This window comes from Triticum aestivum, chromosome 7D (assembly GCF_018294505.1).
Source record: "Triticum aestivum cultivar Chinese Spring chromosome 7D, IWGSC CS RefSeq v2.1, whole genome shotgun sequence".
Classification (NCBI taxonomy): domain Eukaryota; kingdom Viridiplantae; phylum Streptophyta; class Magnoliopsida; order Poales; family Poaceae; genus Triticum; species Triticum aestivum.
In genome coordinates this window covers 579,883,946-579,898,039 of record NC_057814.1, presented here as the reverse complement: position 1 = coordinate 579,898,039, position 14,094 = coordinate 579,883,946, and the positions used below count along the sequence as shown (strand labels likewise).

Here is a 14,094-nt window from a genome sequence, read left to right as displayed (position 1 = left end):
TATGCTTTAGACGTAGGCTCTACAGTATGCTATGCTGTGTACCGCACCTGAAGTGTGCCTTGCCATGAATTAGTCAAGGGGTACAAGAGTGATCCAGGATTGGATCACATGACAGCGGTCGAACTTATCCTTAGTAACTAGTGGACTAAGGAATTTTCTCGATTATGGAGGTGGTAAAAGAGTTCGTCGTAAAGGGTTACGTCGATGCAAACTTTGACACTAATCCGGATGACTCTGAGTAGTAAACCGGATTCGTATAGTAGAGCAGTTATTTGGAATAGCTCCAAGTAGCGCGTGGTAGCTGCATCTACAAGATGACATAGAGATTTGTAAAGCACACACGGATCTGAAAGGTTCAGACCCGTTGACTAATAACCTCTCTCACAAGCGAGATATGAACAACCCCATGGGTGTTGGATTCATTACAATCACATAGTGATGTGAACTAGATTATTGACTCTAGTGCAAGTGGGAGACTGTTGGAAATATGCCCTAGAGGCAATAATAAAATGGTTATTATTGTATTTCCTTGTTCATGATAATTGTCTATTGTTCATGCTATAATTGTATTAACTGGAAACCGTAATACATGTGTGAATACATAGACCACAACATGTCCCTAGTAAGCCTCTAGTTGACTAGCTCGTTGATCAATAGATGGTTATGGTTTCCTGACCATGGACATTGGATGTCATTGATAACGGGATCACATCATTAGGAGAATGATGTGATGGACAAGACCCAATCCTAAGCATAGCACAAGATCGTGTAGTTCATTTGCTAAGAGCTTTTCTAATGTCAAGTATCGTTTCCTTAGACCATGAGATTGTGCAACTCCCGGACACCGTAGGAATGCTTTGGGTGTACCAAACGTCACAACGTAACTGGGTGGCTATAAAGGTGCACTACAGGTATCTCCGAAAGTGTCTGTTGGGTTGGCACGAATCGAGACTGGGATTTGTCACTCCGTATGGCGGAGAGGTATCTCTGGGCCAACTCGGTAATGCATCATCACAATGAGCTCAATGTGACTAAGGAGTTAGCCACGGGATCATGCGTTACGGAACGAGTAAAGAGACTTGCCGGTAAAAAGATTGAACGAGATATTGGGATACCGACGATCGAATCTCGGGCAAGCAACATGCCGCTAGACAAAGGGAATTGTATACGGGATTGATTGAATCCCCGACGTCGTGGTTCATCCGATGAGATCATCGTGGAACATGTGGGAGCCAATATGGGTATCCAGATCCCGCTATTGGTTATTGGCCGGAGAGGTGTCTCGGTCATGTCTGCATGGTTCCCGAACCCGTAGGGTCTACACACTTAAGGTTCGGTGACGCTAGAGTTGTTATGGGAAATAGTATGTGGTTACCGAAGGTTGTTCGGAGTCCCGGATGAGATCCCGGACATCACGAGGAGTTCCGGAATGGTCCGGCGGTGAAGATCGATATATTGGACGAAGGGTATTGGAGTCCGGAAGTGTTCCGGGGGTACCAGGCTATGGCCAGCATGACCGAAAGGTGTTTCGGGAGCCCCGGCAAGTGTTGGAGGGCCTCATGGGCCAAAGGGGAAGGGGCAAACCAGCCCACTAATGGGTGGTGCGCCCCCACACCCTTTCCCACGTTACTTGGGGAAGTGGGGCGCCTCCACCTGGCTTGGGAGGCAAGCCTCCACCTGCTTGGCTTGGGGGGCAAGTCTCCCTAGGATTTTCCCTAGGGAGATCCAATCTGCTTGGCCGCCGCCCCCTAGGGGAAACCCTAGGGCGCCTCCCCCTCTCCCCTTGCCCCTATATATAGTGGAGGGGTGGGAGGGCAGCCGCACCTCTTCCCTGGCGCAGCCCTCCCTCCTCATACACCTCCTCGTCCTCCTCCGTAGTGCTTAGTGAAGCTCTGCCGGAGAACCACGAGCTCCATTGCCACCACGCCGTCGTGCTGCTGGAGTTCTCCCTCAACTTCTCCTCTCCCCTTGATGGATCAAGAAGGAGGAGACGTCCCCGGGCTGTACGTGTGTTGAACGCGGAGGCGCCGTCCATTCGGCGCTAGGTCGGATCTTCCGCAATTTGAATCGCCGCGAGTACGACTCCATCAACCGCGTTCTTGTAACGCTTCCGCTTAGCAATCTTCAAGGGTATGAAGATCCACTCCCTCTCTCTCGTTGCTAGCATCTCCTAGATTGATCTTGGTGACACGTAGGAAAATTTTGAATTATTACTACATTTGAAAGATCGTGGATGTCGCCTAGAGGGGGGGTGAATAGGCGCTTTAAAATAATTACGGTTAGGCTTGAACAAATGCGGAATAAACCTAGCGGTTAATTTGTCAAGCACAAAACCTACAACAACTAGGCTCACCTATGTGCACCAACAACTTATGCTAAGCAAGATAAACAACTAGGTGATAGCAAGATATATAACAGGAAACAATATGGCTATCACAAAGTAAAGTGCATAAGTAAAGGGCTCGGGTAAGAGATAAGCGAGGCACGCGGAGACGATGATGTATCCCGAAGTTCACACCCTTGCGGATGCTAATCTCCGTTTGGAGCGGTGTGGAGGCACAATGCTCCCCAAAAAGCCACCAGGGCCACCGTAATCTCCTCACACCCTCGCACAATGCAAGATGTCGTGATTCCACTAAGGGACCCTTGAGGGCAGTCACCGAACCCGTACAAATGGCAACCCTTTGGGCGTTCACCGAACCCGTACACTTTGGCAACCCTTGGGGGCGGTCACCGGAACCCGTCAAATTGCTCGGGGCGATCTCCACAACCTAATTGGAGACCCCGATGCTTGCCCGGAGCTTTACACCACAATGATTGAGCTCCGAACACCACCAACCGTCTAGGGCGCCCAAGCACCCAAGAGGAACAAGCTCAAGGGTACCAAGCACCCAAGAGTAATAAGCTTCTAAACTTGTAACTTCCACGTATCACCGTGGAGAACTCAAACCGATGCACCAAATGCAATGGCAAGGGCACACGGAGTGCCCAAGTCCTTCTCTCTCAAATCCCACCGAAGCAACTAATGCTAGGGAGGAAAATGAGAGGAAGAACAAGAAGGAGAACACCAAGAACTCCAAGATCTAGATCCAAGGGGTTCCCCTCACATAGAGGAGAAAGTGATTGGTGGAAATGTGGATTTAGATCTCCTCTCTCTTTTCCCTCAAAAACTAGCAAGAATCCATGGAGGGATTGAGAGTTAGCAAGCTCGAAGAAGGTCAACAATGGGGGGAGAACATGAGCTCAAAGGATACGATTCATTGGGAAAGAAGACCCCCTTTTGGATACAAGACGACGAGTAGCATCAAAACAGTGACTGGTTATAGTAAGAAGAGGCAGGGGAGGTATGCCAACAAATAGAGGAGAGAAACCTCCAACCGAGAAGAACCGGCATAACCTCCAACATCGAAAACATCATAGAAGATGCGAGTGAACTCCGTTTTCGATGAACTCGAGCTTGTCATCAAGATGACCATAAGCTCCAAAACTCACAAAGAGAAGAACCAAACAAGAACCAATAAAGATGATGCAAGGATGCAATGGTTTGAGCTCTCTATGAACGATACGATCAAGCTACTCATCGAGAGCCCCCCTTGATAGTACGGCAATCGATCCTATAACCCGGTCTCCCAACTACCATCATGAGACCAGTAAAATAGAAAACCTATCAAGAGCAAACCTTTGCCTTGCACATGGTCCACTTGAGCTAGATGATGACGACCTTGACTCCCTCAAGTTGGACCACCTTTCTTGGTTGCGTTGGCTCGATGAAGACTAGTTGATTGCTCCCCCATGCTCCACTATGGGTGAGCCACTCTTCCGCACATCTTCACAAGTCCATTGTCACCACAATGGACGGCAAGCTTCAAGCATTTGATCTCTTCATGATGCTTCACTTGAACTTGCACACCGCAACATCTTCACAAGTCCATTGTCAGCACAATGGACGGCAAGCTTCAAGCATTTGATCTCTTCATGATGCTTCACTTGAACTTGCACACCGCAACCTAACCCCACAAAGAACTCTCACGAAGATCATGGGTTAGTACACAAAGCGTAATTGACAATGCTCACCACACCATGGGATCGCTTGATCCCTCTCGGTACATCTTCTACGCTTTGTGAGTTGATCAAGTTGATTCACTCTTGACTTAGTCTTGATCAACCATGAATCTTTTCAACTCTCTTCATTTGGATGATGTCTTGAAGGTAAACATGAATGATCACACAATTTTCTTCTTCAAGACATGCTTGCAATAAGCTCAACTCTCACATGACCAATCTTTGGATAATTCCTTAATAACACCTTGGTCACCACATAAACTCCTTGAAACCAACACATGGACTTCAAGAAATGCCTATGGACAAATCCTTCAACTATAACTCAAGGCAACCATTAGTCCATAGAGATTGTCATCAATTACCAAAACCAAACATGGGGGCACCGCATGTTCTTTCAACGTTCCCCAACAATAATCTCATGTATATCTCGGTCTTTGTTAGTCCGTACTTGTTGTTTTCTAGTATGCAATAAGGACTCAAGGTGTCTTCCATAATAGCGGGCTATATAGAACTCTGTTGATAATCCTCTGAGCAACTTCAAGAGTTTCCCTAATAAAATTCCCGTAAAACCAGTTTTTTGGACTTTCCCGTAAAATTTAGTGAAAGTTGTCTCACGTAACTTTTTTGTCAGTTCCCATAAACTTCTTCCTCTAAAATCTATTTTTATTTATTTTTTGTTGAATGCGCCTGGCGGTTGAGGGCCCAGACTGTATGATCATAAATTCATAATATATCATAGACGTATGGTTTTCAAATAGGAAGGTTTAACGTGAACAAAATTGACGAGATAGCCAACCCCATGTATGACATTCCTATTACAACCGAATTTTGTGCAATTGTAGAAGTTGCTAGGCTTTAGAGGATATCATCTTGTTTCTTTTTAGCTCCACCCCTTTGTTTTGCACCTTTTCATGAATGTGGTGTATAGAAAACGTCAAAAGGAAACTATTCATATGAGTGCATTTGTTCCGAGTTAAGTATGTACCGCTACCCGCATCGATCCATTGTAATTCAAATTGTTTAAATCTTACGGAAGATTTGAACTGTCCTAGTTTTATACTCAAGATGTACGGACGCGGCAACACATGCCTTTATGATCTACTCCATGATGTTTGATTGTGGTTGGACAAGATCTTAGCCATGATGTTTGATTGTGTGTTAAGTATCCTCTGATCTGTTCCTACATGCAGAATTCATTTATCTTGGACCAAATGAATGAACTCTTTACGTTCAGAGGAAAAACAGAAATCCCATTTCCACCGTGCAACTCCCATTTCAGTGCACGACGGACATCACGCTGCATCTGGACCGTCAACGTTCCATCGGGCGGCCGATAACAACGATACAACCCCAGCCCCCAGCGCAACAGCATTCCCGCACGCGCACGGCCGCAGCCTTTCACTCCCAACCCTTGTCTCCAATGGCGGCCACGGCCGCGGCGGCGACGCTGGCGGCGGCCACCTCCTCCCTCCTCCGGTAAGCTCTGCCCGCGCCCCCTTCAGTCCAGTCGAGAAGATATCGCATCCTGTCCGTTTCAATCGAACGCCCTCTGCTCCCTGTTGTCGCAGGCGCTCCTCCTTGCTGCGGCCGCACGGGCTCCGGGTCTCCCGCGACTTCGCTCCCCGAAGGTGAGGTGTCTCCTTCTGTCAGGGATTTTACTCCCCCAACGATTTATGTGTAGATGAATCAGGGATTTGGGCCAGGGTTATGTGTCATGGGTGGTGGTGGTGGTGGTTTGTTTTGTGCGATGTGCGATGTTCTGCGACGTTGCTGCTTCTTGGGATTTTTAGTGATTACTAACATGTACTACCTGCTTGAAACAATTCAGACATTTAGTTTAGAATGCTGAGGAAATTCTATTCAGCATTCGATGCTTTGAACACTTTGATTGATGCAGTCTAGTGCAACTTCCAGATGCATGGAAATACTGTAAAGCATTTCTGCAGTTATTGAATTAGTGAGCCGTGAAGACTCCCCCCGGATGAATTTCATGCCCTGAAAATTTCCGGTATAGGCTTTTTTGTTAGGAACTTAGAATTGGTTAACACCTTGGTCGAATAGAAAGTCAACAGATTATCACTGAAGATGCATTTGAAGTTGTTTCCTCTTTTGCATAAACCTGTTAAATTTTGATAAATTGTACTAGTAGGCAACAAGGAAGAGTGGCCATCAGTGAACCCTTTCTCACAAAAGGTCGTTACTGAATCCCAATTAGTTACGATATACTGGAGTAGTAATTAACATTTCAGTTCAGAATTCGCCACTGTCCATACACATGGGAATTAATCCAATATCAGCCATAAACCATCTGTGCTTTCACTGATAACAGCCCCTTTTCATGTTACTCTGTAAACTCTGATTCCACATGCAAACAATCTTTAATTGCCTGAAAATTGTCTGAACTCACAGTCTCACTCTAACTGCCCCCTAGTCTAGTCATTGCCATTTTCAAACTTCACTGCTATTTTTAAGCCCATCTCAAAGTGCAGACTTATTTATTGTCTTTTATACTTTCACCGCTGTACTAGATTTGTGCGCCACATTGCTTCATCAACAAATGAAGAGGCTGCTGCCAGAACAGCGGCAGCAACTGCTGATACTGGAGGACCGACCATGTAAATCTCTGATCAGCTTGCCCATTTTACTTATTTATAATCTTTTTATGCGACTCTGAATATTCTCTTTGTTCATTTATGTTAGTTTTGACAAGATCATAGCAAAGGAAATCCCTTCAAGCATTGTCTATGAGGACGAGAAAGTCTTAGCATTTAGAGATATCAATCCGCAAGCTCCTGTGCATGTTCTAGTCATCCCGAAACTAAGAGATGGGCTAACTGGACTTGATAAGGTATGTACTATGCGTACTGCGTACTTATCAGTTATGTTCACAGAAGGAGTTCAACCTTGTAAACTTCATGTCATGGGAATATCCCACTCACTCTTGTACCTGTTGATGCCCTTTCAAGTTTCAACAGCCTCTCTGACCAAACTTCCTCTATCCACTATATTGCCTAATTTACAAGGACATGCATGTAGGCTGAACCAAGGCATGCTGAAATTCTGGGGCAGCTGCTTTACGCTGCGAAGGTAGTGGCCGAGAAGGAAGGCGTGGCAGATGGATTCCGGGTCGTCATAAACAACGGAGCAGAAGGATGTAAGCAAGCTCATGCTGCAGTTCTTGTGCCCAACAATTATTTGTGCTCCTTTCATCACTGTAATTACAGCATCTATGCTAATGGTGCATCATCTTTCTGCTTACAGGTCAATCAGTCTACCATCTGCACGTACATGTACTTGGTGGAAGGCAGATGAAATGGCCTCCTGGTTAAGTTTAAGAACAGTGTCTGCCTTTTTTCTGCTTCTGTATGATCGATCATACTAGACTGCTATTGAGTTTCTACTACTTGCCACCTGCTTGTTATTAAAATGGTTTTGCATATAGGAGTATAGTAGTACTGTCTATGGACTTGAGTCTAACAGGGATGCATATCGTCCGACAAAGTAAGGCAATGCGATTATGCACTCGGTAAGGATTCGAGAAACCGGCAGCCATTTTTCAGTTATGAAAAGACGGCGCACAGAGTCCTCTTCCGGTTGAATCTGAGCTTGTGCATTATATTTTCGCTCGCTGTTCTGATGTGCTCTCACAGACCAGTATGGTCATCGTCTATGCCTGCAGGTTCCAACATATCAGTGTATCAATTCGTCTGGAACTATCCTCTGTTTGTTGGACTGTAGGCTAGCTGATTCCTGATCTTGCCCGCCAGTGGTCTAAACTAGGAATCGTACTGGTTAGCTTTTGCCCAGCAAACCCTTCGGGTTCATAACCTGTGCTGCGGCGCCCACGAAATGGTTGGAGTTGGAACGCTTGCGCTGTGTACCTCAAACGGTCAAATCCCAAGGGAGGCCATGGCATTGCGCTTGGAGATCGAGCCGCTGCTGGCATACGACTCATCGGGAGGGAAGGCGAACGGAGTGATTGTTTGTATATTCTGCACTGATTAATCACTTGCGTCTTCAACATCAAACGCCCATGCATGCCGGCGTCTCCACCCGAGGAGTCACCACCTCGCTGCTTTTAATTCCTGCCCCTGCTGTACAAATTGCCTTGCTCGGCCATCAGGCTGGTCATAGTGCATAGTATCATAGATTAGTATCATAGGTAGTCTCATTTATTGTCATGCATGACACATAGTAGCATAACATTTATTATGTTACGATATCTACCTATGTTACTATAATCATCTCTCTCTTCTTTAATTGCCTGCCACATAAGCATATTTGCGAGTCTCAAGTGCATGTTACTACTTATGTTATCCCACTATGGCCAGCCTCAGTCCATCATCATCTTCTCAAGTCTCAACCCCCCAAGTCCCCAAACTTCACTTCCTCTGCGTCTTCACCTCAGCCGCACTTCTCCAGCCTTCGCCATGGCTACTAATGCCTGCACAAACCTCACTGATACCGTGTGCTTTGAGTGGTTGTTCAAGATCAATGGGTTCAACTTGCTGCCCTTGACAATGGGTGAAAAAGACTGCCTCAAATCCAGGTGCGACGTCGATGGGTACGAGTGGGAGATCCATTGCTATCCACGTCGGTTTATCACTTGGTGCAGACCTTACTGCGTGGAACTCAGGCTTATGTTCCTGAGTGAAGCCCCCCGTGCCGGGGCTGTGACGGCGAGCCTAAGCTGCCTCCTGTGCACAATGCACCACGCTCTGAGAAGACTGTGGCACATGTGTTCAAGCGCCACGGAGACTGCTCGAATGGAGTCGTGCTCGTGGATTGGGATTCTTTACCGCGGCTGGCTTCTCCCAAGGTTGATTATCTGACCGTGCAATGCACCATCACGGTCCTCAAAGAGCCACCGGCTATGGCAACACCACGGTGCCCGTGCCGACCTCCAATCTGCAAAGGCAACTCCGTGAGCTCTTGTGTAGCGGGATGGGAGCCGATGTCACATTTGTTGTGGCTGGCGAGTCCTTTGCTTCCCACAAGGCCATACTTGCTGTGAGGTCCCCTGTTCTCATGGCCGAGTTCTTCGGGCACATGAGGGAGAGGAGCGATGAACGCGTCTTGGTCCAGGATATGGAGGCGGCAGCATTCAAGGCCATGCTGCATTTCATCTACACGGAAGCGGTTGCTCAACTTGACGGCGAGCAGTAGGCTGCGACGACGATGGCGCAGCATTTGCGAGCGGCTGCTGACAGGTACGGGCTGTACAGGCTCAAAGTCATCTGCGAGGGCGAGCTCTGCCGTGGCATCACCGTTGACACAGCGGCGACGACTCTGGCATTGTCTGACCAGCACAACTGCTCGTTCCTTAAGGCCTAGTGCGTCGAGTTCATCATCAGCACTCCTGCGATCCTTGACGTTGTGGTGGCAACGGAGGGGTATAAGCATCTGGAGGCAAGCTGTCCTTCCGTGCTTACCAGCATTGTCCTTTGTATGCGTGGTAGAAGGAACTGAAGCATTGCTAAAGTGTCCGTTTAGTCTTCCAGTTTTATTACTAGTACTTCATATTCGATAGAACTTAATTATGCCTATTTTTCCCCTAATGGTGGCATTTGTCCTACGTACTTCTATATTTGTTCTGATCAACTAGTGTGTGCAAGTAGTTTACCTTAGTTAATGGAATTAATTCCATGCTGAATGGTTCCAGATGTGGCAAATCATGCACTCCCTCCGTCTTAGAATATTAGGCCATTTTGCAAGTTATGTTGGCTTGTAAAATGGTCTTATATTATGGAGTGGAGGGAGTATTTTATTGTAAACACATGGCTTGTTTGTGAACGCTGTGATATATAGTACTCTCTTATCTGGTGTTGTATTTCCCTGTTATTTTGTTCTAGAACTACCTCGTGTTATTGTAAACGTATAACTCACTATTGGAAGAACTGTCGTTGCTGATGTAAATTCAGGGGTACTCGGCATACAAAGTGTAAATGAGTTCTGATAGAAAACAATCTATCAACCATTCAGTACTCGGTAAACTGATCAAAATGTTTGTGCACATGATTCGAACTCTTGACCTACTGATCAAGAAAAGTTTCGTACCGCTATTCTATTGTAACTCGTATTTATTCTATCTGATCCATGTTTGTCTTTACATAGAAATTAAAACCAGCCGAAATTTCTTGAACTAAAGGCAAAAAATTTGCCCACCATCGAAATTTTGACGAAACTTTATACCTTGGTGTGCACAAATCGCGAGCAAATGCGAGGTGATGATTACATCTTTGCTGGCCACCATGACCAATTGGGTATCTTAGTGAAGATACACCGTTAGTTGTATACTTAGTGTACCTTTATTACACACAAATGGAGAGTTGTAGTAGAAGTTTGACAAAACCAACATGACACTTTGTTGAACAATGTGATACATGTGGTAAGCAATTCAAATAATTCAAATAAAAAAACAATGACACTTGTTGAAAAGTGATCGACAGGAAAGTGTTACATCTTCTCCATCGGGCAATCCCGCCATGGAGCCAGCCAACCACCATGCATTACTACTAGGTACTCCTAGCACATCGTTAGTTGTTGACCTTCCAGCATACCTTCCTGATCTCTGCATCTTTGTCGGCTTTGGTCTTGACCCCGATTTTTCCCAAATTCTCCATGGCTCTCTCAAACTTCCTCTCCCACGCCCCTGCCTTTTTCGCATTTTCTGTCACCTGCTTTATTGTTTCGGCCGAGTTGAGCACGGCGTCCGAGGTGAACAACGCTTTTCCGTCGATCACATCCTGGTAGTAGCGCTTGTCGAGGACTTCGGGGGTCACATGTTCTTGGTCCACGTTGGTGTCGTCGTCGTTGCACTGGGCCTTGAGCTTGGCGGCAAATGTCGGGTCCATTTCAGAGAAGCGGCTGGAAAAGAACGCGCAACGGGCGCGGCCGATGGTGTGCGCGCCGGAGAGGGTGACCATTTCGTCGGAGGTGAGCCCCTTGGCCTTGAAATTACTCAAGAGCACCGTAGCGCCGGAGAAGGGCCCGGGCAGCTGGTCGGTCTCATTGGAGAAGGACTCGCGGCCGTCGTAGCGGCCGCCCGGCATCCGGATGTTGATCCTACGGTTACTGAGGATGGAGGACGCGTCGCGGGCGGCGAAGGCGACGATGTCGGCGCACGAGACTCTCCCAGGGCAGGCGGCCTCGATCTTCGCCTTGGCCGCGTCGATCACCTCTAACCCTCGCAGGCTGTTCTTGTTCGGGTTGCCTTCTCTTTCGGTGTCGCTGTTGTTGGAGTTGGTCGTCGTGAGGAGGACGGAAGCATCGCAGCCCTGAATATAATTGACATGAAGGACATCATCTTCATAATGAACATGTTGATCTTCGTAAACAACAATGCAATTAGTGCATACTCCCTCCGTTTTTAAATATAAGTCTTTTTAAAGATTTCAATGCGGACTACATATAAAGCAAAACAAGTGAATTTACACTCTAAAATATGTATATATACATCCGTATGTAGTCTTTATTTTTGAAATCTATAAATAGAAACTTATACTCCCTTCGTTCCTAAATACTCCCTCCGTTCCTAAATATTTGTCTTTCTAGAGATTTTAACAAGTGACTACATACAAAGCAAAATGAGTGAATCTACGCTCTAAAATATGTCTACATACATCCGTATGTTGTATTTCTTTGAAATGTCTAAAAAGACAAATATTTAGGAACGGAGGGAGTATAAGTCTTTTTAGAGATTTTTATATGGATTACATACGAAACAAAATGAGTGAGTCTACACTCTAAAATATGTCTACATACATCTGTATGTAGTCTATATTGAAATCTCTTAAAAGACTTATATTTAGGAACGAAGGAAGTATTTAGGAAGGGAGTACAAGCTACTGGAATCGAGGAGGTGTGTGTACCCGAACGAAGCAGTCGTGGAAGAAGAGACGGATGAGGCCCGCACCGATGCCAGGTTGCGCGGCGACGGCCTTGCTTACGGCATCCCTCACGATCCCTTCCGCTCTCGGGCAGTAGGACCTGGAGCTCCTGTTGTTGTAGTAGCCGAGGCCGAGCCCTAACCCCGAGGGACGAGGCACTGGCACCAGCGCTCGCGTACGGCCGTTCATCCTGGACATGGAGCCCTGAGGACAGAGCCGCGGGTCCTGGATGGGTAGCTTCAGCCAGCCGTTGAAGCAAATGATGTCGCCCTCGCACGCCGGGGGCCCGGCCAGGAACGCCACCAAGACGATGAGCGCCGCGAGCTTAGTCGCCATCTTCTTAGATGGTCGTGTACGTCGAGTGTTGTTTGCTCCGGTTGGATACGGCTGGCCGGGTGGCATATTTATAGGTCGTCCCGGAGGACGACGACGAAGGCAATAGGCAACGACGTGTATTGTATGGGCAGCCTCGTTTCGTCGGCGGCGCACGTTACGATTGACGCGAATTTCCACCGGAGCGGGCGCGCGTGCAGGTGCAGCTCAAGCAGCTGACCGGCGACGTTCGCCATGTCTCGATCTTCTCGTCGTGCCGTGGGAAGTGGGATGAAGCGTTTTGTCTCACTGATTGCGGGTCCGCCTCGAGAGGTGCTGACTTCGCCGTGCATTAACTCCGGCATTGGATCACGGGCGAACCGGTGCATTAACTCCGGCATGCAGGACAGGTGAACCTGTGTTTGCAGCTTCAGTTGTAACGCGAAACCAGCATAAGACTAGCTACAGTGGGAGTAACTTCAACAGTAACATCGAGTTCAACTCAGCAAATTTGCTTATGTGGCAATGAGTTAATGAGGAGAGAGATACTTTGAGTAACTTAGCTAGTTACTGTAACATCATACGTCCCAATACGATATGAGTTTATAACCTAATAAATGAAGCTTTACATGTTACCACATTTATATTACTACCCACTATGAAGGCAGTAACATAGTCTAGGGATATGTGTATGTTACTCTCCACTGTGACTAGTCTAAAATAACTCGGATACCGCGTGATTAGCGATGACCTAATGAGACAAGTTGCCCGGGCGCGCTGCTCTCACTGCAGGTCCATATGTTTCGCGCATTATTCGGGTGCATTTGGTTTTGAGCCAAAGTCAGCCTTGCCAAAATATTGGTGCGCCGACAGATTTCAGCCGTTGTTTGGTGTTGGTAACGTGCGCATGCCTGTGCCGTGGGAGAGGCCGAGGGCGGAGAAATCCTTCGCCAAAAAATTGGCTTCCAATGCATGCATGATCCTCTGAGAAAGATTCCCTTCCATGATTCAAGTACCGCACCATAAAATAAAATACTAAATGAAGGAAAGAAATGTGTACTGTGCTTCTTCTAGAGTTCTAGTACCTCCGTTGCCTTCTCTCTTTTACCTCCAAAACTAACTTATTACTCCTCCTAATCCATGACAAACAATAGTGAATCTTGCCTTCAACCAATGAAAATGGACCCTTATACTAGCCGGTGGCCATAGCCTCCGTTTTTCCCATCCATGAAGCTCCCTAATGATCTAATTTCTGAACCCTACTTTGTTCTCTGTTTTTTTTGACAGCTCCTTTATTCTCTGGTACCCGTACTACTTATCCAAACCAAAGATCCACATGGAATAGGGGTACACCAGGGAATCTATCCGGTGCACCCGGACTTGTGGTGCTACCGGTGCACCGGAGGTCATAGAATATTTTTAAAAATCTGAAAAATTTCTAGCATGTTAACACAACATTAATGTATGATGTCATAAAATTTCGTATAAAAAATTGTAATATTTTTTGAGATACAAAAATGACAAATTTAACATCAGTGTGATAATGGGCCAAATCTAAAGCCCAAGTTATGTTAAGTACTATTCAGTGTTGAATTTGTCATTTTTGTTTTTCGAATTGTGTTTCAAATTTGACTTCAAATTTTGTGACAACCTACATTGATGTTGTGTGAGTGTGCTATTTTTTCAGAAATTTTTGAACATTTTAAAAGCATAATATGAGTTCGGTGCACTGGTAGCACCACAAGCTCCGGTGCACCAGATATTTCCCTGGGCACACAAAACATAGGCCCAATTGTTTCACCTAAAAATGGTAGATCACGTGGGTGCAATC

The 14,094-nt window shown here is 46.4% G+C and overlaps 2 protein-coding genes and 1 pseudogene across 2 annotated transcripts; 2 read left to right on the top strand and 1 right to left on the bottom strand.

Annotated features, from left to right (window-relative positions):
* Positions 1–5,396: 5,396 nt before the first annotated feature.
* LOC123165700 (14 kDa zinc-binding protein) lies at positions 5,397–7,524 on the top strand. Its single transcript, XM_044583395.1, has 6 exons — positions 5,397–5,538; positions 5,631–5,690; positions 6,591–6,677; positions 6,763–6,910; positions 7,099–7,216; positions 7,324–7,524. The coding sequence occupies exons 1-6, from the start codon at positions 5,483–5,485 to the stop codon at positions 7,389–7,391; spliced, it is 537 nt and encodes a 178-aa protein (XP_044439330.1). The 5' UTR covers positions 5,397–5,482; the 3' UTR covers positions 7,392–7,524.
* A 968-nt stretch (positions 7,525–8,492) lies between these two features.
* Positions 8,493–9,531, top strand: LOC123171336 (BTB/POZ and MATH domain-containing protein 1-like; annotated as a pseudogene).
* A 730-nt stretch (positions 9,532–10,261) lies between these two features.
* LOC123167912 (peroxidase 2) lies at positions 10,262–12,315 on the bottom strand. The gene is made up of 2 exons (XM_044585775.1): positions 11,934–12,315; positions 10,262–11,339 (listed from the first exon to the last, which is right to left on the bottom strand). Exons 1-2 carry the CDS (start codon positions 12,285–12,287, stop codon positions 10,599–10,601), a joined length of 1,095 nt encoding a protein of 364 aa, XP_044441710.1. The 5' UTR covers positions 12,288–12,315; the 3' UTR covers positions 10,262–10,598.
* Positions 12,316–14,094: the final 1,779 nt, after the last annotated feature.

Excerpts from the sequence above, each read along its gene's own strand:
- LOC123165700 (XM_044583395.1), top strand. The coding sequence starts at position 5,483 with ATGGCGGCCACGGCCGCGGCGGCGACGCTGGCGGCGGCCACCTCCTCC. Across the intron at positions 5,539-5,630 it reads GCCACCTCCTCCCTCCTCCG|GCGCTCCTCCTTGCTGCGGC; the intron begins GTAAGCTCTGCC and ends CTGTTGTCGCAG. Across the intron at positions 5,691-6,590 it reads CGCGACTTCGCTCCCCGAAG|ATTTGTGCGCCACATTGCTT; the intron begins GTGAGGTGTCTC and ends CCGCTGTACTAG.
- LOC123167912 (XM_044585775.1), bottom strand. The coding sequence starts at position 12,287 with ATGGCGACTAAGCTCGCGGCGCTCATCGTCTTGGTGGCGTTCCTGGCC. Across the intron at positions 11,340-11,933 it reads TCCACGACTGCTTCGTTCGG|GGCTGCGATGCTTCCGTCCT; the intron begins GTACACACACCT and ends AATTATATTCAG.